Raw genomic sequence first — 25,019 nt, forward strand, 5'->3', positions numbered from 1 at the left:
TGAGTACTCTAATGTGTTACTCTGTAACTCGTTACCCCCCATACTGGCCATCACATACAGTATGATCCAAAATTTCCAAAATAGCCATGCTGCCAGTCACTCTCAACTATTCCTTTACATATTTAGAATGAATACACAATCTCCCTTAATGTGTACTTGCAAATAGCAACTAATCAAATTCAGACCTCCAGTATCCATACTGATTTAGAGAAAGTGCGATCCACAGTTTGAGAGCAGCAGGCTACAGAGTGAGCCAAATGATGCATAGAGCATCCCACCAACATATGGCTCTCCAAGCAGCACAATATGCCCCTAAAGCCATCAGATTAGTTCCCTGTATATTGTTTATTATTATTATTATTAATATGCAGTGAGGAAGAAAAACGTCCTGACAAATGCAATGTATCCTTCGGCCACTACAGGAAGAACATCAGCGGGCTGTTTATGGGCCGGGCCAGCGGGGCCACGGTGTTGTCGGGCTCCATCGCTGGTCTGGAGGGAAGCTCCCAGCTCGCCCTGCGACGAGCCACCAGCATGAGGAAGACCTTCACCACTGGCGTGGCTGCCGTCAAGAAGAAGAGCCTGTGTATCCAGGTCAAACTCCAAGTGGTAAGTGGAGGGGACGGCGCTTAAAACTTGTACTTCACTCCTAAATAAAAGCCCCACTTGTCAGCTTTTTGGGGCATCGGGTCAACAGCAATTGCAAACTGGGCCTTTGTCATTGCTGAAGTAACGTACTGTGATCAGGTATTTTTGTTATTGTTCATTTGCTGTTTGCTTTGGATTAATGGATTAAGTACAATATCCATTGTTAAGACAGATGAAACCTGGATTCCTCCATCCATCCATTCGTTGATACATTAAAAGTCCTGATTGTGGTACATGATCCAATAGCTCCACCAGTCCCCAGATCTCTTAGCTGACTGTTGGGTTTCAATACCTGAACAATCATCTGGGAGGAGGTTGTTGGATATTAGTTTTGGGTATCAGTGCAGATACTGACTTTGAGTATTCCCTGGAAGTGGGTTATCCATATTAAATACTGATTCCTAGTTTTAAACCGTATCTATCAGCACAATTTTTTTACACTGTCTACAACATTTAGATTGAGATTTGCACAATTCCCAAAGTGTGTCTCCACCTATGCTGAAGAATGTTTGAATAATGATTTGGATTTGTACGTCGGCTGAATAGTTCCTAAACAAAAATACCCCTCTATTTTTCATTACCAAGGTTTTGTACCTCGGTTTTCTCGCAAATCTACCACTTTAATCTCAGAGAATATTTTTCTCCTAAATTTATGGATTAAAGCTTGAATTTTTTTGCGGAATATTACCCACCTCCTCTGTAATTTATTTCTCCTACAATGGCCCTAATACAACATCATATTGTGTGTACTTATATCAGCTAACATCCTAAGCTTGGATGAAACCTCGAACTTGTGCTTCCCCTTACTTTTATCCAAAGAAATCTCAAAACATACAGTACACGTTCATGTCATTGTTTCATAAAAGTAACAAAATACTTAAAGTATAATAGAATATGTGAGTTTATAAATTGGACATCTTAATTGCATTTTTAAAGCCCCTGCACACCCATAGTCAACCCACACAGGTGTTTTCATTTATTTTGCCTAAATTCACCTCCTCTCACAACAGCGTGGGTGTGTACAAACTGCATTTATTCACATTTTCCTTACCCTTCTGTTGGTTTTGTTGCTGTTAGGGCGGGATTATTCTTTTTATTAGTGCATAACGCTTGGTGACATCATGTAATCCCCCAGCGTAGCTCCACCCAGAGGTCTAATCAGCCAGAGTATCTAGTAGACAACACCTGTGTGGGTGTTCAGAGCCTTCATTCAGCTACTGTAGGTTACATGTAGATAGCTGCTTTGCAATCGTGCACAGACTGCCACAATGTAAAGAGAATGTCAGATTAAACTTGGAGAAGGAACCTGAAGCTGTTTTGCTATTGTTCTATGGTATCTGAGTCACCTCTATTCTTTTTTTAGGATGCTCTGATTGACATGGTGCGTCGCTCCAGGGTTCACTTCGTCCACTGCCTGCTGCCCAAAGCAGAGGCAGTGGGTGGTGGAGGTGAGCCCCGTGTGACGCATGGAGAGAGCCCCGAGTCTGGCCTTATGACTTTGGACGTGGGCCTCCTGAGAGCTCAGCTGCGAGGATCCAAGCTGCTGGATGCGCTTCGCATTTACAGGCAAGGTAGGAAAGCACTCGTGGAAACCTTTGCATTTATTTTTATTTACTCTAAATGATAAAAGAATGCCATTTATTTTACATGAAATGGTCAGTGTACTGAGGAGTACACTCAGTCTGTGTTGTATAATGCCATATCTGAGAAAATAACAATATCATAGTGATGTTATCAGGGTTATCTGGGATGGGACCTGTGTTTTAAACTTATGGTATACAATTTAAAAGATGTGAACCTTTGCAAGCAGTAAGGGCTAATGAATACATGTTATTGGTTGCTTTATGGGACATGTAGGATCTGGTGAATTTTGTAGCTTGACCAGGGGTGTGGGCTGGACAAAATGGAACTGCTTTGGATTGATTTTCATCCTTCCTATGGATCAGAGTAGCTGTTGGTAAACTTTATTTATTCTGTGACTCATAAGACGTGGGGGCTCGATATTTGGGCCAGTTTTATTCCGTTGGCCTTATTATAGATCATTTCAACACTGTGGCCAACCATTGTTACGCCGATGACTACCAGTTTTATGTCTCATGTAATCTTGAAAGTCTGCCATCAAAAATCACTCCCTATCTTTGACCAATGCCAGCTAAAACACTCTAATGTTGGTTTGTAGTTCTGATCTTTCAACTCCTTATCGTCATACTCCACTGGATACCCCAATTTATCTTGTTCTTAATTATTTAGTTTACATTATTTAAGGTGTGACCATTTCATATGACATTCTTGTTGTTTCCCGTGGTATTGTATTATGTGTATATCTTTTTTTTCTTTTTCTTTTTTTACTTTTACTGTATCTAAATCATTTTGTTGTGGTTATGAAAGGTGCTCTAAAAATAAAGTTAACTATCTTACTAGGCATTAAAAGTCAAACATTAAAAAGTGATGCTTTGATTTTGATCATTGTCTCCCCCCAACTTTATGGAAGAACAATACTGGAAATACTGGAGTACCCCTCTATATTAGCGATTTGACGTAAATGTTAGTGGCCAAAAGTTGTCCATAAAACACTGGTATATTCTCATGGAGATCATTAAACTTTGATCTTAACTATACTGTCTGATGCAAACGTTCCAAAGTTCCTCAAGCTAAACCTGCTCTCAAACTCTTTTATGACTCATCTGTCTTTCTGATGATGTCAAATATGAACTCTATACTCTCTTTCTTTTCTTGCCCAAATCATTTGAATCCAGTGAGAACCCCCTGTAACCGCAAACATGTCCACCTTTCAAACCTTTACCACTTTTGTTTGCTCTTAAGTCTGTTGAAAAGTTGTTTTCTTTTGCTGTATTTCTCCTGAAAATAAACGCTGACCGTTGACACATTGTTGGCTCACCACTTGCTGCAGACGCTCCTCTAACCTCGATGTTTTTGTGCTCTCCTCTTTGTTCTGCTCCCTCCCTGCCTCCAGGATACCCAGACCACATGGTGTTTTCTGAGTTCCGCAGGCGCTTTGATGTCCTGGCACCACATCTGACCAAGAAGCATGGCCGACACTACATTGTCACAGATGAGAAGAGGGTGAGTGTTTGGCAGGATTAGATACTGATACTTTGTGAGGGCTGTTTGTGTGTGGCTGGATAGTGACTGTTGATATGATGGAGGATGTTGGAAATGCATTTCACACAGGTGTGATTTTTGATTGTTGTGGTAGATGTCATAATTTTGAAAGAATACGTTTTTTCTATTTAATATTTTTCTTATTGTCAAAAAATCTAATGAGAAGACCAACAATGTGCTAGTTAGTCCCTCAACCTCGTCTGTGGCTCTCAGCCCAAAAGCCCAACAGCTGGTCACTGTAGTTTTTATCAAACGTTACTCAAACAGGAGGAAACAGTACATTTGCTGGGGACTATTTTCAGCGGCGGATTAATCCACATGTGGTGCTCTAGTGAGTATTTGTGGCAGCAGGGACGGTGTATGAGGGATTGAGTCAAAATAAACTACAGTGTGCGTGTTCATGGTGATGAAGGAACATGTCACACAGTGCAACAGTGTGGCTTATTGATGTGTTTTTAACAACAGTGGAGCTCTATAGCACAGAGGAAGAAGATATATCAGGCTTTGATACACACAATACTTGTTAGTAGATACATTCACTGTTGGTTTGGGTCTGCACATGGGATTTGTTGACAATAAAACAAATATAGAACATTACTCTGATCTTCTCCCCATGTACATATACTGTGTATCCATCCAGTGGAGGACCCTATTGACATATCAAGAACAGAGATTATTTCATAGAGAAAAACCAACATCTGCCGCGTAACAAACCTTGTGATCTTTAGCAACAGACACATGAACACATCTGTTTTTTTTAAATGATTGATGATTTGTTACTCATTTATAATCTAGTGTACTGAAATCCCAGTTGTGCTTTTAATTTTTAATCCAATGTCTTCATTCTGTATTTGTATTTACAGTGTCAGACACGCACAGAACAATGTTCTAATAAAATTATGATAAGAACTATGAAAGACAGAAGAGCGGCCGGGCCCGGCAGTGGGCCGTCAGATTTATTAAGAGGTTTAAGGGTTGATCACAGGAAGACCTTGTTTCTTTTAAACTGCGATCAATCGTATTGTCTCACAGAAAACACAATAAGGATGCATGGGGACATAAAATCCTGGTCAAAATCTATTTAAGCCAACGCACTCCTTAAAAAAAACAGTTTTTATTGGAGAACAGTTACTTTTAAAGTGAAAACAATGAGCTCTGGTTGTGTCTTAGCACAATTCATTACACATACATTCAAAGTGCTTTACATTTAAGACAAAATATAGAAATATAAACGAGAACATAAACAACATAAATATAAGAATATAGTAGGATACACGACCATATGCCCAAATCACACAGCAATAAAAACCAAAACATCAACACAATCATAAGTTGATATTGATAATGAATCAACCCTGGTGTGTTTAGAAGATTGCCGAATCCTGAGAATTGACAGTTGGTATGAACGTCTGACAGGAGAGAGAGGAGGCAACAATGTGTACTTGTAAGAATTAGGAAGTCATTTTTTCATAAAAATGGTCATATTTAAAGAGTTCAGCTTACTTGTCATTGCTAACACTCCTCAGCCTGTAAAAAACAATGTCGTCTGTGGCTCTGGAGGAGCTTCGTCCTACTCTCATAAAAATAACCTTCATGATGTCAAAATTGTTAAAATGTTGAAAGATTCACTATTTCTCTACTTGTCCTCTACATCCTAATCTCCCGGTGTGAACAGAATCCCTTTATTCCTCCTCTCCTCGCGCTCTCCTCTCTCCGCTGTCCTCTTCCTGCTCCAAGAGCGCTCTTGTGTGTAATTAATTATGATTGCACAGGCTGGCAGCATACGGCTACTGTACTGATTAATTACCGGCAGTGGGAAGAGCTCTTTCTTTCCTCCTCTCTCTCCCTCTCCACTCCCATTCCCTTGTCTCTTTCCACTTTTTTTTTTCTTGTCTCATTATCTTTCCATTCCTTTTGTATAGGAGGCAGAACAGTTTAGGAACATCCTGAGCATATGATTAATGCCTTCTCTACATTCTGTTCAGGCAGTATATAGCAGCTTCGCACAAAGGCGTGATTAGCTTTTATGAGTGGGAGGTGTGGGGCTGCTGGTGGAAAAAAAACATCTCTACATTAAGGCCTCCTGTACCTGATGTGTAAAAATGTCTTGCCTTAGAAGGTAAAGAATGTTTTTGTTTTTTTTCCCGGGTTATTTATGAATCTAAAAATCCGATTGGCTGACTGCCTGCCTGGTTGTGTTTGTCGGTTAAATGTGGAATACGAAAAGAACATTGAAATGAATAGCTGCTGTCAACAGAGCAGATTTAACTGGATTAATTAAGCAGATCAGTGAAATCAAGCTTACTCTCTTTACCACACCACAACACAAGTGGCTCACAAGATCCCTTGGAGATGAGCTTAGAGAGGATAGCCCACTCAGAAAGAACTAATGGTAGCCAGTTCTCTGGGGAGTCGGGGATGAACAGTGGAGAATAAAGGGAACCAAGGGAGATGGATAAAAGGAGGCGGTCTGAGACAGAGAAGGGCGTATAATTGGAGGAATATTATGAAAGAATTGGTTTTCAGAGAAAGCGAAAGTGACAGAAAGAGAATATATTGGTTTGCTGAGCCCGTCTGAGAAAACGCTGTCTTTCTGCCTCTGACAGCCCAGTTCTGTCAGTTCCTCTTAATACAGCGTGATGTAGCCATGATGTTAGCAGCCAGATGGTGTACCTGCCAAGAGCTTTTCAGACCAACCAGGCAAACAGCAGAGAGGAAATCCAACACATCATCCGACATTCCTATCAGCGCCCTGTCCCTGAGAGGCTCAACCCTCTGTGGAACCTGACATGTAAAGTTCCACACGTATTATTATGGTGCCTTACTATTATCCTGAGTTTCAATGCACTACATGCTTTGTAAGATGGTCTTTCAGTGGAGTACACTTTGGTTTTGTACTCCTGAGGATGCCAGTTTCTGTCAATCTGACCAAAACCTTGAATCGCAGTGAGATATCTCAACAAATGCCTCAATAAGGGACTCACAAGAGACACAAAAACCACAAAGCAGTAGAAGTGAGATACCCTGACTTTTATCTGTAGTCATATTATACACTTCTGGTAATACAACTTGATTGTGTCTTTTGTTAGACTCTGTCCAGCCCGTTGTCATTCCCAGCACGTCAAATACCAAGGCTTTGTCACGTCCGTCAGCGTGTTACCACCGCACAAGGCACCGGGCGTTTCATTAACTACATTGTAAACCCATCTGCGGCAACAGTAAACGCTTCGAGAAAGTGCGCCGAGAGTGTGGTGACGTAGTTTAAAGAGCGTTAAGACATACACCGGGCCGGCGAGCAGGGTTCAACAAACACAAGGATTTCATCCAGGAGACTGCTGTTCGTGTCCCGTGTGTTAAGTTTCACTTTCACGTTCCAATCAGCCTTTCATTCGTGTCCCGTGTTCACAACGTTCAGTTTCATTTTCACTGTGCAAACGTAATAGTTATAAGCCCAACCGTATAGTTCTTTCCTAAACCTACCTATAGTGATTTTGTTGCCTGAACCTAAAGTGACAGCGAGGGACGTGACAAAGCAGCGGTATGTGATGAGAACGTGTTAGCCTGTCTGGTAGAGATCAATGTTTTTTGTAATGCAGGCTTTCTGTTAAATGACTCTGACATTTCAAACTGGTGGAGTTTCCCCTCTTAATGATGTTTCTGACCCCCTGACCTTTCCTTAGTGGCACCATCAGAACAACATTTTAACTTGTACACATTAATATCAAAGTCTGTTGGGCAGAATGCCATAAAATGTCCTGAGCACATTCATGCCTCCCAAAACACAAATCCTTTCCACTTGGACACTCCATGAGCTTTCCTCTAGAACACTTACAAAATATCTCAGACTCCTATTGACAGGTTGCCATGAAATGGTATCATTAGATTCTAAATGTGATTTATTTCCATGTTGTTGTGGGACATTAGTAATGAAGTGAGCAGTCCTAAAAGATAATTCTGGATTATTACTACTTGGATTGTATTTTCGTTTGTTCTAGAGGTCGAGCGATTAATCAGTTTGGCCTATTAATCGGCACCGATAGGATGTTTTATAAACTATCGTTATTGGTGGAACTGGGCTTCGATAGTGGCCGATGGCTGTGAACCTCCATACACGCCATACACAAAGTCAAGGTTGAGGGGAAGCACTGGCACTCGAGAGACTTTAAATTACGTTTCTCAATGTAGACTACATCAAGGTAATTTTATATCGCCTTTTTCCCTCTCCAAACTATCGTTTTTTTATCACCCTTTAAAAATCCACTCTCAGTCGACCTCTAGTTTGTTCATCATTCCCATCAGTAACAACATTATACTCACCAAGTTGATTGCTGAGATCTGGGAACGCTATGACATCACTACAATGAACTGTGCTCTCCAATACCCATACTACCATACTATTTAGTATGCCAGAAAGGTATTTAGTATGTCCCATTACATAGTAGGCCTATGTAGTATGCAGTATTCCAAAAATACCAGGATGTCCTACTACATCCGGTCACATTTTGCAGTCCAGCATGCTTTTCTGGATATTCTGACCCACAATCCTCTACACAGCAGATATATGAGCAAGAGGGTCAAAGTTCATGGCACAATGTTATGAAGAAGTAGTATGTCCCAATTGTATGCATACTGCATGCAACAGTACGTACTTTGTAAGGGCAGCTGCAGTATGTACTAAAAGTAATAAGAAAAAGTATGTGATTTGGAACGCAGCTGAAGTCTGGAGCAAGAGACACAAGCAGTCACATGATCAACCTTCTCTTTCTGATTTCTTTCTTTCTTTCTTTCTTTCTTTCTGCGTATTCCCAGTTCATTAGTTTTACATAACAAATAGAAACGATGGACAAAACCACACCCAGAAGTGTAAATCAACAGCCTATAAGTTATCAAAAGAATGCTAGTTTGACTTGATAGGAGAGGCACAGAGGGTGGATTGTAAAATAATAGTGATGCCTTTTTATTGACAACCACTATAGTGCAGCATTACAGCAACCCTGAAGATACACTGTTTGCCAGCAGGTAGCTGTACTGTAGTTACACATGCCCAGTTCATGGGATTCTTAACATGTACATGCTATGATACATTTTTGTACCGAATGTGGTGAGGAAGACAAAAGCAGTTTCTCTTCTTCTGTTGCATTTCTGACACAGCAGCACCTCAAGGTGACTTGTATTATTTATACACAGTTGCTATTACCACTATACCACAGGTAATGCCAACTCAGCTAAATCTAAAGAAGGATTCTGTAATTTAAATGTCCCTTGGCCTTTCCTGGAGCACCACCCCCATGACAAACTTTACATTTGTAGCTCTTACGCTCCGAGAATAGCCATATTCAACACTTTCCATTGTGGAATATAATTTATTGTAGCATCAAGAGCCCCCCCATGGGAAGTTAGGGTTAGTCTTTTTCCTCTGTAGCCCAGTTTTAACGAATATAATTCCGATATTGAGATCCGTAATCCCAGCATCAACCCTCCTGAGTTGAGCCCCAACACACACACAGTCTGCAGTTTGTCTTCTAAAAGGTTGAAATGACACGATGGATGAAACCTGACAGAAAAGGCACCTGAGAAGCTTCTCTGTCTGACTCGTTTTGTCCCTCGAGGCAGACCAGGGGGAGGTGTGGGTGTGTGTGTTTGTTAGCTGGTGTGAAGGGGGAATACTGTTTGTTGCTATAACACTGAGCTAGCATCCTTTTGGCAACCGGGTCATGTGATCTCTTAGAGGTAAGGTAAGGCCCGGAACAAAGCGGAGTTGTTTTTATTTATGTGTCTTCTGACTGTTTGTTCTTGCTGGTTTTGCAGGCAGTGGAGGAGTTGCTGGAGTCCTTGGAGCTGGAGAAGAGCAGCTACCACATGGGGCTGAGCAGGGTGAGTGGAGTCATATCGATGCACCTGCACACTTTCCATCTCATTATTCATCTAAGGGTCGTTACCATAACACTGTAACTTCTCCAATCGTGGCCGGGGCCTTTATTTAACTGGTGTATAATAGAGAAAGGCCTTGTTACTATAAGTATATTCCTATTATATGTTCGAAAGCCCAGTTTTCTGTGCTGTTGTGCTTTTCATTTTCTGTTAATGCTGTTTGCTGCTATCGCAAAATCAACACTTCCTCCATAATACTAATTCATGGCATACCATTCGTATCTAATCATATCTGCTGCCTTTTCTGTACGTTCTGTGTTAAGATACTGTCAGTGAAAGTCAACACTTCCTGCACAGATGTTTTATTATGCCTCCGCACCGGCAACATTCGTAGCCTGCAGGAACACCTTTTCTTTTCAGAATACAACACTCTCTTTTGCCGTTATTACTTGGGGAGGGGGCAGTTGCCAGTTCATTGCAGGAAGCCCTGAAAACTGTCACATCAAATCAGGCAAAAGCATGCCGGTCCTGAATCATTGGTGTTGTCGTCAAGGAGTCTTTTCTTCAAAGTCCCGATGTCTTTTCACTCTGTGACACTCTCCATTAGACAATTAGAAAGTGTTTTACCATTCCACTCACCTGCCTTTCTAGTAAAAGATGTGGCGGGCATCGAGAAGTCAGTGCTGCTTTTTTTTTTTTGCGTCTTCACACTTCCCTTCTCACCTTCAGTAGTCCTGCTGCTGTCTCTTCTTTTTATGGGGAGGAGCTGATCGTCAAGGCTCTCTGTATCTGTGACCCTTGCCAAGCAGCAGTCAGACACTGCCAGACTCCAACTCTTTGAGATAAAAAAAAAAAAAAATCAGCTAATCACAGGGAAAAAAGACAGGCTGATGGTTTTGTTAATTAGATCTGTGAATGTCTGTGGAATAAAGAACAGCGAGTGCCTTGAGCTGTCAATTAGAGAAGTTTCTTGGCAGATATAGCTGGGAGTTTAACCTTGCTTTAGTGTCGGTGCGTGTCAGTCTATACTTTTACCCAGTTCAGAAAAAAAGTTTCAACTCAGAACTTTTTTTGTTCCGTGTTGCTCGTATTACTAATATATTACTAATGCCTCTTGTTTCACATTATTTTTACTGGCAGATGAGACAAACACAGGTCCAACCAACCCACACACTGGGCCACTTACTATCTAATTATGCAGTGTACCTCATGCAGTGTGGGAATCATTTTGAATAATGAATAAATGAGCTGCATGAAAGTGGCGAATAACATATGATTAATACACTGGCATTACATTACTCGTGCATCAGTCACATCGTCTCCTACAATAGACGCCTGCCAAGTTGGGCTGGGAAACTAAGTGTACTTATTAAAATAGAGTCAACAATATGAAAATGATTTACTGTCATTGTAAGTATGTTGGTTGAAAGTGGTGAAAGAAGTATTAACATCACAGAATTAATGCTATTTCCAAAAGTTACAGTAAACTTCAGTAAACTTGTTATCTTGCCACTAATCTCTCAAACTGGAAAGAAGGACACACAACGTTGTGTACCTTAGTTTTTGTTGTGGGAATGATTATCATCCAAAATAAGAGTGTCACCCATGACGGCACGTGAAGTCAGGACTGTGCAGGTGGCTGGCAGATGATCCACCTCTCACTGCCAAACTGCCCCTGTGGTTCACTGCCAACTTGTATGTGGCTCTCTGCCTGATGTCATTAAACCATCCCCGCACTGACAAATGGGTCTCCAAGGAGCACAGCACTTCATGTTACCCAGATGTGTTACTATCTCCTCCCAGGCTTGTTTGACATCACCTGCCCACGGCAGTCGCTTCTTCTTCACCAGCCATAATTACACAACAATATACCCAGCCTCCTTACGCCTGGGTATCATTTGAAATTTTTAGATACTAGTGCCAGTACAACACCGTCATTTAATTAATTTAATTAAAGAATACATTTCCATACTGACAATGCTTTTTTTGGATACCTTTCTCCATAATATCCATTTTTAAAATAAATGTCTAAATACAAGAAGCTGCACAAAAAATGAAAGGAAATTAAAATAAATATTAAAAAATAAGATATAAATTATATAATAATATAAAAAATGTAAAATCACCAAAACGTTCATTTAAATCAGGAATTTGATGGTAGACATTATTACTAAACATTATTTCAAATCTAACAGCATTTGATACCAGCTTTCAGTTAGGGCTGCATGATTATAGCCAAAATGATAATCACGATTATTTTGATCAATATTGAGATCACGATTATTCATCACGATTATTCATTGATTTTAAGGACAACATATTTTTATTGCACTTTCACATTTAAGTTAACAGAGCACTGCTTTCACTCGCATGTTGTGCTAAATTCCTACTAATGCACAAATCGTTGCATCTAAATAAGACTGGTCCTTATTCACAGTGCATCTCCTAGAGCAAAATATAAATACAAATGTACCAACATTTTGTAGTTAAATCAAGAGAGAACTGCTTTAACTTTCAGGTTGGGCAACATTCCTACAATTAACAAACCTCTTTCATCAAAATAAGACTTAAAGTGAGGTTCTTTTTCACCTGAATTTAGTGCATTTTCATATTGCTTATCTACAAAAGAGAGCAGACGGGAATTTGAAAATTACAGTCACAGTTAGGAACAGTCACATCCTCTGAAGGACAAAGCGTCACTCAAACTCCGCTTAATGAATCTACTTCCACAAAGAGCTGCCAGCTAATTTAGGGCCGAGGAACAGAGCAGTGTCTGTCCCCAGACACAAATTATCTAGAAGGAGTTAGAGTTGGCCCAGTGTCAGCCCGTCGTGACTCTTTACAGTCAAAAAAGAAATTGTGCACTCATTGGCATTCAGGAAGTGGCACGACTGCTGCCCCAAATCATCAGCAAAGCAGATGAAAGACACAGGGGATGTTTCTGGACGAGACTATAACGATCAGGCTAGGAAAATCACTGAGATAGTTGCTCTGGACAGGGAAAAATTATCAAGTAACATGAGCAGTGAGCAGCTGTTTGTAAAATGAACACAACACATAGCAAAAAGACAAATCTGCTACATTTTTCGGTGGCATATTTAGCAGGATTGGATTGAACGATGGCCTCCTGCCAGCACGAACAGGTCTGCAGTTGGCTCCAATGTGATGTCACATTTAGTCACATTAAACACCGGACATTCACACTGCGGAGCCCTTGACACTTATTGGTTCTACAGAGGATCTGTGTGGCATCTCATCAAGAAAATTTAACTATTTTCAAATGATTTAGCTTTACTCTCTGTGACACAAAAAACACAGCCAAGCTGCAGCGCTCCCCTCAGCCCTGTCAGAACACTGGGGAGTCTCATCCTTCCATTGAAATACATGCAGTTCAAATGTTAACACACTACAGAGCGTCTTTCCCTGCTTCGGCTTCGACAGCGCTGTCAGCCGAAGTGTTGATCACGCTGGGCGGCAGTAGACAAAGCGCTATACCGGAGTCTGGGGTGGTTCAGGGAGTAGTCTAGTATTCGGTGCCGGAGCTTGAGAGCAGAGGGGCAAGCTGAAAATGTCAAAACACCCACACCCTTTGTTTCCCATGTACAGTAAGTCAACGCACGGGTGGCGTCTTGGGTAACCCGTCAAGATACACCGCCGTCTCATTTCTCAGTGTCGATGCACGTCAACTTCAAAAGAGCCGCAATTTTATCTCATTTGCTTCCTGCATCGGCACATCCTGACTACTTCTTCTGTCTGCACGACACGTTTAGTTTGAGCTTTGGGCATCAACTGACCCGCTTCAAACGGCCCATGTGTGTTACAGTATGACAGTTGCATGTCACAGGTCAGTGACGTGCAACAGAAATGAACGACTTGGTTGAACGCGGTAAATGCACGGAGAATATAAAGTGACGGAATTCAGAAGCAGTTGTATTCCCACTCACTAATACATGAAAGTGACTTGATATTGACTTCTCTGTGAAATTGTTAAATGCAGGGTTGGCATGTTTCCATTTATAAGCGCTCTGTTATTTGGGCAGAGGTCCATATACTGATTTTGTCTGTGTGCCAAAGAGGACGATTTCTAATCCAACGTGACATGTATCTGTGCAGCTCTTACAAATTCCATTTTCTTCAAATCTGATCATATCAACATGGAGCTTAGCACATCCCTTAAAAATAGTCATTCTTCGGAGTGGATTTCAACCCACTTAAAATACAGTTTGACGTCTTCAAGTTAAGATTTTCTGTAATTGGAAAAAAAAAGTTTGCAGTTGTATGTGACCACTATATGTGTGAACTCTACTTCCCATGTGTCCTGACTTTGCCTGAACTGTCCCTCTCCTCCTGCAGGTGTTCTTCAGAGCGGGGACTCTGTCCCGGCTGGAGGAGCAACGAGACGTTCAGACCAGGAGGAACATCTCTCTGTTCCAGGCTGCCTGCAGGGGATACCTGTCCAGACAGGCCTTCAAGAAGAGGAAGGTAAGGCTGCTGCATATAGTGGTATAGGATCACTTCAACATATCTGAAGGCTCTGTCATGCTACGGTACATCTTTGTAGCCTCATTTTTACTGCAGTTTAAAACCATTTTTTCTAGGCATACTTGATGAAGAACTCATTTCAAACATCAGGAGTAGGGCTGTCAGTCAATTCAAATATTGAATCGCAAATTTGTCACACATTTTCTTTTTTATCTTTTCAAAATGGTCCTTAAAGGGAGATTTGTCAAGTATTTAATACTGTTATGAAAATGGGAGTGGGCAAATATGCTGCGTTATGCAAATGTAAACTTGAGTTTGAAACAGTAATGCAGCGACAAGGACACGATCCCACACTGGCTTCCCACACACAATCAATGCCAACTCTGTTCGAGGTCAAGCTGGAAGGAAAAGTTGTCAGGCTATGATCTCTGGTCCCTTTTGTAGGTGGGCGAGTGCTTTATCCTGTGTTCATGTGTTTTCTAAAGACCATCATGGCGTTTCAGCCTGACTGAAATGAAACATGTTCAAACCCAAGGAGAAGCCAAATGAGCTCTTTTGGTGCTTCACAAGTTGCCCTTGTAAAGGACTTTGCCATTTTCTTATTTGTTATTGTGTGCTTGTGTGTGTGTGTGTGTGTGTGTGTGTGTGTGTGTGTGTGTGTGTTGTTCCACCAGAGTGAGTCTGACAAGTTGAAAACATTGCTGCCGTGCGCTGACTGACTCTTGATGCCAGTGGGAATCTGTTGACTTTCTGTGTGTGTGTGTGTGCTACTTCACAGAAGTTTTGATGTTGCTTGTGGAAGTTTTTTCTCATGTGAGCACACAGTTCATTTGGTGCACAGTTTTTGTATATGTAGTAAATGTGTGTGTGTGGATGTGGGTGTGTGTGAGTGACTAGCTAGAGATTAAGCTTTGGATCCCTGTCCGCCTTTTATTACCATTTCAGTTTATTCTTTTTTCCTGCATTGGGCTCAGGCCTGCCAACTAAAATTACTTTTTCAAGGGCATTTGGGTTTCACTTCACTACTCTGTCTCCCCAGGAGGACGCAGTTTGAGCCTCATCTCTTGGGGGGGAAATAGTAATCTCATGTAATTGATGAAGTTTGGATGGAGTTTGTGACCGTTGTAAGCAACTATTTGCTAATGTACATTTTGTAGGGATTCAGGCAGGAGTCTCAGACAGAAAAGAGGAAAACACTCACACTTTAGTGGCTTTTCTAATGCACTTCTGCATGCCTCTGTACTGTAGTGTAGACTCATTTTCCTCTCAAGGCTTAGTGGATTTTGCTCTGTAGATTTTCACTTCCCGCTCTCCTTGTGATGTTTTTTTTGGGGGGGGGCCGGGGTGAAAAGCTGTAAATAGAAGGCGTGAAAGACACTGAGGAATTGTTTGACGATGAGGTGTTAAGATGTCTCTTTGTTCGTCACAGAGCGATAATGAAGTAACTTTTATGAGGCTGGTGCAATCGCTACTGTCAACCAAAAAAAACATCACACGGAAAAAATACGATATTTGCAGCCTTTAATATTGCAAACAGACCGAAGCTTTGACAAGACTTTGTTTTCATCGAAGTAAAATGGACAAAGTTATATAACGCAAATACATAAATGGTCTAGAACAGTGGTTTCCAAAGTGGAGTCCTTGAGGGGGTTTCAGTGGGTTCCTGGGGGTCCCAAGCAAAAAGAGGAATGATTTATTTTCAGAGTGATAGAATGTATGACATCCAAAAGCAAAAAACAGCTGTCAGTGTGTCAGTGTGCTGACTTGACTATGACTTTCCCCAAACTGCATGTGATTATCCTAAAGTAGGCATGTCTGTAAAGGGGAGACTCGTGGGTACCCATAGAACCCATTTTCATTCACATATCTTGAGGTCAGAGGTCAAGGGGACCCCTTTGAAAATGGCCATGCCAGTTTTTCCTCGCCAAACTGTAGCGTAAGTTTTGAGCGTTATTTAGCCTCCTTCGCGACAAGCTAGTATGAAATGGTTGGTATCAATGGATTCTTTAGGTTTTTTAGTTTCATATGATGTCAGTATCTTCACTGTAGCTTGCTACAACCTGAAAATTGCAAGATGCGCTAATGTGTTAAAGAAATTTGTGGCGTTAAAACTAATTTGCGTTAATGCATTGTTATTAACAGCTGTTATATTGTTATTAACAGCTGTTATATTGTTATTAACAGCTGTTATATTGTTATTAACAGCTGTTATATTGTTATTAACAGCTGTTATATTGTTATTAACAGCTGTTATATTGTTATTAACAGCTGTTATATTGTTATTAACAGCTGTTATATTGTTATTAACAGCTGTTATATTGTTATAACAGCTAGTGAAACGCAGATTTCAAATTTTCTCTCATCTCTCCCTTGGCATTCTCACGTTTGGAGTAGAACTTTAATTTGTTTTGTTCTAACTCGTAGTTTTGTCATTGATAAACGTCCTTATTACCCAGAAAGGCAGATGCCAATTTGCTCAGGCCCTCTTTATATTGCCACAACACAAAATCAATGACTTAGTTCCTCCATCTCGTCTATATTATTCCTGCTCTGGGGAACGTCTCCCATTTCTTTCCAACTTCTCTCTCCCGGTATGGGTGAGCAGCGTTTCAAAGCACTCCGGGAAATAAGTGAGAGGGAGGATGAGGATGAGGATGAGGATGAGAAATGGGAGAAAGGAAGGGAAGCTGGAGAAAGAGAGACTGTGCCTCGCCATGGGGGAATAGACAAATAGAAGAGATCCGCTGGCTGCTTTGAAGCCCTGCAGTCTGCCTCTCCTCTCTCTATCTCTTTGACATTCATGGGGAACAGTTGAGAGTGGAGGAGCATGGGGGATTCCACTGCCAGCCAACCAACACTGAGCCTAATTAAATAGTTGCCTAAAGACAGAAACCCCCCCCACACACACATACACACACACTCCCATCCCCCCCAACGGGGAACAGGTGGGCTCAGGCAGACGCTGCTGCTTGATGTGTATGTGTGTGTATGTGTGTGTGTGTGTAATGGCCTCCTAGGTGCCAGGTGTAAAGGAGAGGTAGAGGGCAGTGGAGGATGCACCCATCATTACAATTTCTTCTTCTATCATTTAAGGTGACCACTGTTTACTTCTGCCACAGTGCATACCCAAACTTTGTATTCATATTATTCATGTAGAAGGTGTTAATGAGAGATTAGCAGACAATGGGAGGGTTTTACCTGCTGCTAGTGAGTCATAATCAGATGCATTCAAATGTAACCAAACACACAAACTGCCCCCATTATTGGTACTACAAGTGTAAGTAGGCCGAGCATGCAGAGAGGTAGCATATTAGAGCTTGTCAGGGCTCACACAGCATACTGTAACACTGCGTTTCCATATATGTATATATATATATATATATATATATATATATATATATATATATATATATACAGTATATATATATTTTTAACTTTATTTATTCAGGGGGAGGTTCACTGAGAGCAATGCTCTCTTTTTCAGGAACGCCCTGATCACATTCACACAGTTACACATTCACACCTAGAAGCTGCCCAGTACAACCACAGTCTGATCTGCTGGCCACTGAGCAGCTCCACTGGAGCGGTTGGGGTTAAGTGCCTTGCTCAAGGGCACCTCTGTGGTGGTAATGAGGGAGGGGCAAGCGCTTTTCACTTTCCCCACCTAGATTTATCCTGCCGGGTTCAATCCGGGGAATTGAACCGGCGACCTTCCGGTCTCAAGCTCACTTCTCTCTAACCTTTAAATCTATATATAATATCATATAATATATATATGATATAAATATATATATATATATATATATATATGTATGTAGGAGCCGCATTTAAGTTTATTTATATAATGTAATATTTGGATTTTCTGTTTGTGTTTACAAGTGTTCGCACCCTCCAAAAAGTTTGTGCGCATGTGAGGAGGACGGGTTACGGCAGATACCGTCATTGACCTCAGCCTCACTCAGCCACAGCACATAAATGGGACTCTGCAAAAAGTTAAAACTGGCCTCTAAATCAACTGCCTACCATTTGTTTTCATATTAAGTTTATTTTGCAATAAATAAATGGGGGTTAAAGGAAAAACCCAAACTGATGTTTTCTTCTCTATATATATATGTGTGTGTAAACGTTTAGGGGAAGTAACAGCAGAGCTGGTAGATAAAAGGTGATATGCATCTTTCTATTCAAAATATTCCATCCATCGTTTTATACACTAATACAGTTAAAATAAGTGAGCCATGCTTCCAATAAGTCAGTAAAAATACAGTAACCAGGTTACCGTAGTGTAGTAAACACGTTCTCCAATTACCTTAGCAACCCGGCTACTTATGTTCATGTAAACACTCTGAATGAAAGAGGAAGGATCCCTCTTCCAGGAAGCCACTAAGCACAGTAGCTGCTGTATGTGCAGAGCAGAAGAATTTACACTAGTAAGTAAATATCTACTCTGTATAATATTAAGTCAAATCTTTTTTTTTTCGTTATTGTGTCATTTTTCTTAATACTGGTGCAGCAATCTGCCTCAAGTCCAACTATATTGTTAACTTGAATATAGGACTGTCACGCTGTGAAGACTTTGCCTTTAACCAGTACACCCAAAGGAAAAGGACAGATATTTGCCGTGTTGTTTTCATAGCCCAGTTTTAAGATTCTTGAAATACGCAAATCCATAGTTTTCTCTAAATAGGTGGATGTTAGTATGGCAACCTTTGACAACCTGTCTTCTGCTGACTTCACAGACTTGCTTCTTCTTAGATCTCCCTGAAAAGTAGTAGTATAATTTGACAAGTTTACTGTAAATAACTGCTTGACAAGATTATTTATTCTCTGATAAAAGTCAAATTCGATCAAGTGAAAATGAGATAAGTGGAAGCTGAGGGTCTTGTCCCGGTCAGGAGGAGTGTGGGAATCGGACATGAAGTTTGTAAAAGTGTTCAGATGAAGATGAGAGTGAAATGGCCCCAGATCAGTGTTTCTCAAGCTGCTCTTCAAAGCTGCTGATCTTTCCTTTCATCCTGCCACATGGATCTTTCCCCTGCCTTCAGTCTTCTGCTTTTAAACCAGTTTCTGCTCAGAAATCTAGCTGTCTGTAACTGGGTTATTCCTAATCTCATAACCTGGAAATGGAAACTGACTTTCCCACTTACATGAGCATTTGTAAAATAAAAAATCTCTGGTTTTCATGTCTGAAAAAGACCCTGATTTGTTTTGATGAGTAGCATTTCTAATGTAATCAGGACCTCCCAGTCATGCCAGTCTTTGCTATAGAGAACAATTTGTCCCAATTGTGTGATATGAATGGCTCTCCAGATTACCTGCACTTGGGGAAGAATTCTCTCTCTCTCTCTCTCTCTCCTCAACAAGCTGCCAGTGTAACATTGATGGTTTAATCTATGCTTGAAACGTTAGCAGTCTGTCTGAGATACGGCCATCAGCCAAACCAGATGCACGTTTATGCCAAAGTAAAGGAAACTACTGCTGATTTGCTAGGCATCTCCTGTCTTGAAAAAAAAGATTGTCTTGGTTTGATTCTACAAATGGCAGCTGTGTTGGAGAGTCTGAATCAAACAGCGATCAGATTGTCTTTTCCAGTACACTTGAATCACTAGATTTGCTCCACATGTCTCTGATTTTTGGCATCTCATTTGATGATCATTTTCCTGTTACATGGGTTTCACTACTTTACTGGCTCAGTGTCTCGTTGTCTTGCATACGTTGCGGGCATAGCAACGCGCTGTCGTGGTGAAGAGGAAGCCTGAAGGCAAAGCTCTCAATTTACTCCGGGTTTCCACGTGTCCCGGAAAACTTGGGAAACAATTGATTAATTTTCCAGTCCTTGAAAACACGTCGAAAATGCCCTGAAAAATATTCTGTTGTCCTGGAAAATTATTTCATCATTCTCCTATTATCCTTTAGCTGAGAATGAACTACAGGCAGCCCAGTTGCTAGGAAAAAATGTTGGCATAGGACAGTGCTGCAAACCAGGGATACATTGAATGTCGACTTTTTTGCATTCGGCCAGAGCAAGTGTTTAAAGAGCGGTGTTTGTCTTTGAGGTGCTTTGGAGGAGAGACCCCCCCACTGCCCTTTTGGTTGCAGTAGTAAATGCAGTATGCTACTCTGAGAACAACTAATCATCTTTACAGCTGTTTTCAGCCTTGTGTTCTTCCTCTTCCTTATATTGTTGCATCTGTGTGTGTGTGACAGATCCAGGATCTGGCCATCCGCTGCATCCAGAAGAACATAAAGAAGAATAAGGGTGTCAAAGGCTGGCCATGGTGGAAGCTCTTCACCACCGTCAGACCTCTGATAGAGGTGCAGCTCACTGAGGAACAGATCCGCGGCAAGGATGTGAGTTCACACACCCACCCACACATATTATAGACTCCCAGAAGTCAGCATCGTTTCATGTTTTGTCTGTGGTGGCTGTTTTTCAGTTTGACCAAGAAGTATTTTCCCCAAGATTGAATGTCATATTCTTTCCATGGAGATGTCTGGCACCATTCTACCACTCTAAATTGAAATTCTGACAATGAATATGTGTTTGATAATAATATTTTATCAATCAAACTGCATCATATCTATCAGATAAATATCAGAGGTTATGCATGAAGGAAAACACCCTACAATTAATGCAAAAATGAGAACATAGTTGTGAATATAATTAATTTATGTATATGCTGATTAATTCACTCCATCTGCTGTATCCAAAACAAACATGTCTGTCTGCCATTGACATCCTCTCAGGAAGAGATCCAGCAGCTGAAGCAGAAGCTGGAGAAGGTGGAGAAGGAGAGGAACGAACTGAGGCTCAACAGCGACCGCCTTGAGAGCCGGGTAAACGCACAGAAACAGACGGGACACATGCACACGGGAGGATTTGGGTCATGTCAGAGAAGCAAAATGTTATAAAGAATTATCAATCCTTTCTCAAAAAAGTTTGACATATGAGATGAAAGAATTCAAAGGAGCCGTCGCTCCTCGAGTGATCCGACCCAACATGAAGTAAAGCACCCCTGGTGTTAAGTTACTAAAGGGAATGTAATGGGGGTGACCATAGAGGACAACAGATATCCTATGTGATATATTTTTCTGCATCCATGGCAACGCCAGTTTGTCCCCAAGTAAATAATGAGTTGAGCTCTGAGGCCTGTACTATGAAGCAGTATTTGGGGTTAGCGAGGTAACTTCAGGGTTAATAACCCTTCAGGATTTTCCGTCCTTCGACAGTGGATCACTTCTTACCGGGGTAGATCGCCATGGTAACTGATGCTGAACAGCTAACCTGCTCCAGAGCAGGTTATGTTCCAGATAAGAGATCAACTCGTATAAAAGCACCGCCTACTGACCAATCAGAGCTCGGTACGCAGATTGTGTGATGATATCACACAAATACGAAGAAGTTTAAGTCATAATCCAGGCTGAAATCAACACAGTTTAAACTGACAAATGCAGGAAGGACAGCTGGCTGGATGCTGTCGATGTTTACCGCTTTGAATTATATTCTTATATTTATTTTTTTACTTGCTCTCAAGTCCGTTTCACACCCAGGGAGACGGGGACGCTGCTGAAAGAAGGCTGAAAAAGTCACGCACGCCACAACCTTGTCAAAGGGCATAAAGAAGTGTAGTCTATTCGTCCATTAAACTTCTGAAAGCTATTTATAATATCACTGCCCAATCTAGACGACTATATCTGACTTATGAGTGTTCCGTTAAGTTAATAAATCTGTTAATTTACCCATTCACACATCGGGAGTTTTTTTCCAGCTGTCCTTCCTACTTTTAGACTGGATTATGTGTTTAACTTCTTCGTATTTGTCTAATATAGTTTACTCTTCCTTTGTAAAAATGTGCGGCTCTGCCTGCCTGTCTGCAAGTCAGTAGACTTGTCCATGTTTGTGATTGGTCACATGCTGCATGTGAACGCACTCATATCCAGACTGAGAAACCCTGGGTTGATTTACCAAGTTGATAACCACCGTCGTAGGACCGCTTAGCGGGATCTAGTTTGTTAGGGTCAGATAACGAGAAGATACTCTGGGTATGTTGAAGTCGCTTCGTAGTACAGGCTTCAGGTCTGAGAATGTGTTGATGCTGCTTAAAAACGTAGTTCTTATGTCTTATCTGTCACGTCTCTGATGATCTCCTATGCATCAACTCATTTGCATATGAATATGTGATGGATCCTCAAACTTGGCCTAGAACAAAAATACACTATTTCTGACTGAATAAATTGTCCAAGCTTATACAGTATAAACAATATTGATGCTTGCTGTGACTGTGTATTTATATGTATGTTTATGTGTTGCGTCAGATCACAGAGCTGTCATCAGAGCTGGCTGATGAGCGGAACACCGGGGAGTCGGCCTCCCAGATGCTGGAGAGTGAAACTTCTGAGAGACTCCGCCTGGAGAGGGACATGAAGGACCTGCAGGTAGAGACACACACACACACACACACACACACACACACACACACACACACACACACACACACATACAGGAGATAACAGGAGAACTGTTTTAAAGGAACACAGCCATGTCTGTAGAATAAGAGTCATGTTGTGTTCATATGCTGCGCCATATGCCATTAAATGGTCAATCTAACTCTCCAGTTTAGCTTTGATTAAAACTGTCACACACAAGGGGACTAATACCTCAGTGTGTCCATTAAAGCACCGACCCATTCATTTGATACTTTTTTTCCAAGCAGAGTTCTATTAAGGCAAATGAAAATGGAACTACCTTATTGTGATGGCAAATAGAGATGGATAACAGTTTATAGCCCAATTAGCACTTAGGCAGTGAGGTAATAAAGTTTTTTCTGCAACACAGTCACATTCTCTGACTTCACAATGGACTTTCATGTTAAGGCGCATCGTAAAATGCAGTTTAATGTCTGCTCATTTATATATAAATTTAACATTAGCGCATCAGCGTGAATTATTGAACTGTTAGCCAGCCCTGCCTTCTGCTTCGGTGGGATTTTATAGTATATTGTAATGTTCCAAAGGACTATTGATGTTGTAAAGTGTCATATAAAATTAAACTTAGATAACTGAAAGGTTTCATATTTAAACACTGCTGTTTTGTCAAGACATTCAGGCAGTAATTATTGAAGACCCAGGAGCTCCTAAACGCACAGTTCATTCAACTGCAACACGGTCTCAGAGGCATACAGTAACACCATTCAGTCGAAATGAACTGATTTCAATCTGGGATTTTGCTGTTATAAAGGCTGATAGGCCCTTAATACCTTTTTCCTTTTAATCTTTTAAAATTATTTTGCTCTACAGTACTGTATATAAATGAATCACATCCGGTGTGATCTCAAACAGTCAACTCCCTTTTTCATGTAGAATTGAGCCACTTATCGTACCTCACCGTTTTTCTTCTGTCACTTGTTAATTCATAGCTGTTTGTCCTGACTGAGTGCACATGGATCTCTAATTAAGTTCAAGTTTTGCATTGTAACAGATCCTGATCTCACACACACACACAGACACACAGGAGCCCACTTTAACTAGCATATTCCCACCATGTACCAGATCAAATGATCCCCTCCAGGTGTGTGTGGGGCTTAGCATCAGATGCTGCTGTGAGACAGCAGGAGAACACACAGCCTGCTGGGCTGTAAAACCTCACAGTCTAAATGAGTTTTCACCTATAACACAACAAGATGCTGGTTTGTAGGTATGTGGCCTTTAAATTTGTTCAATATTGGAGAGTGGAAGCACAGAACATCATTCCTGAGTCTTTCGTCGAAGAAACAAATACACTTTTGCGAAGATTACTTGGACCGTAATGCTCAGAATACAGAGCATGTTACAGCATTTCCAGTCTAACTCAGACTGACGACGCCTCAAATTAGCTTCTGCTGAACTTTAGGATGTATTTTTGCGGAGGACTGTAGATTTTGTCCCCCATCTTTTACAGTGGAGTCGCTCTGAAGGGATCACTTTACAGCTGTTTAGGATGGGGAGAATGATTACAACAACCATTAACTCTTTCAATTGACTGTATATGCAATTATAGTATTAGGATAGACTTGAAAGAATCTGAGCCTTAAATGCACTCAATATATATTCTACCAAAACACCAGGGGGCTCATTTATATCCATTGTGTATGCACAAAACAGGGCTGGATCCCAACTTTGACCCATCCATATGCACATAACGGAGGTGGGGGAAATTGTCGACACAGATGGTGATGTGGTGAATTAAATTATACGTATAATGATTCCCTCTCACAAATTTAATTTCACTTCATACTTATCCAACATTCACACCCGCAGTGTTATTTGTGCTAATGAGCCATAACTATTACATAAGCACCTTTCAGTTGTAAAAGATAGAAGCCATTTCATAGCTCAAATCAAATTCCGCTCAATATTTCATCAGCGCCGTTTAACCATCACAGGAGTGAGGGAACGAGTGTTCAGGGACCACCTCACCCACAAAAACCTTGAATGGTCTCAGAAAAAAGTATTTTTCTCGGTCTTCCTCTCGGTAGTTGCCGTAATTCACCGTAAAGATCCATTGATCAACACGCTCATTTATATGCAGAAACATATTTTGCATTGACCAAACACATTTGCATCGACCATTTACAGCTGAATGTGGGGGCGTGTCGAAGGCGGGATATGAGGCTGATTCACGTGCGCACATTTCCAAGTTGATTTGGGATTTGTAAAAAGGAAATTAAGCGCTGGCAGACGTATGCACGGTTTTATATATCAGAATTTTTTTGGCGTACGTACATTTCCTCATTTGTTCGTACGCAAACATTTTGAGTTTTATTAATGAGGCCTCAGGTCAGCCAGCATTGCTTTGACATCGGCAACAGTGACACTCACCGTGCAATCATTCCTACATGGACACAGGCGGTCTACAAGCC

General features: G+C 41.1%; 1 protein-coding gene across 19 annotated transcripts in view; it reads left to right on the forward strand.

The window, feature by feature from the left end:
* The window catches only part of myo18ab (myosin XVIIIA b), a 140,700-nt gene that overhangs the window by 68,125 nt on the left and 47,556 nt on the right, over positions 1-25,019 (forward strand). For all 19 annotated transcript variants that reach the window (XM_074640050.1, XM_074640051.1, XM_074640062.1 and 16 more), the window contains 8 exons: positions 423-609; positions 2,012-2,219; positions 3,623-3,732; positions 9,580-9,645; positions 13,996-14,124; positions 20,329-20,472; positions 20,869-20,958; positions 22,438-22,557. In XM_074640050.1, the coding sequence (XP_074496151.1) occupies positions 423-609; positions 2,012-2,219; positions 3,623-3,732; positions 9,580-9,645; positions 13,996-14,124; positions 20,329-20,472; positions 20,869-20,958; positions 22,438-22,557 (1,054 nt within the window). The remainder of the gene's footprint in view (positions 1-422; positions 610-2,011; positions 2,220-3,622; positions 3,733-9,579; positions 9,646-13,995; positions 14,125-20,328; positions 20,473-20,868; positions 20,959-22,437; positions 22,558-25,019) is intronic.

This window comes from Sebastes fasciatus, chromosome 7 (genome assembly GCF_043250625.1).
Source record: "Sebastes fasciatus isolate fSebFas1 chromosome 7, fSebFas1.pri, whole genome shotgun sequence".
Lineage (NCBI taxonomy): Eukaryota > Metazoa > Chordata > Actinopteri > Perciformes > Sebastidae > Sebastes > Sebastes fasciatus.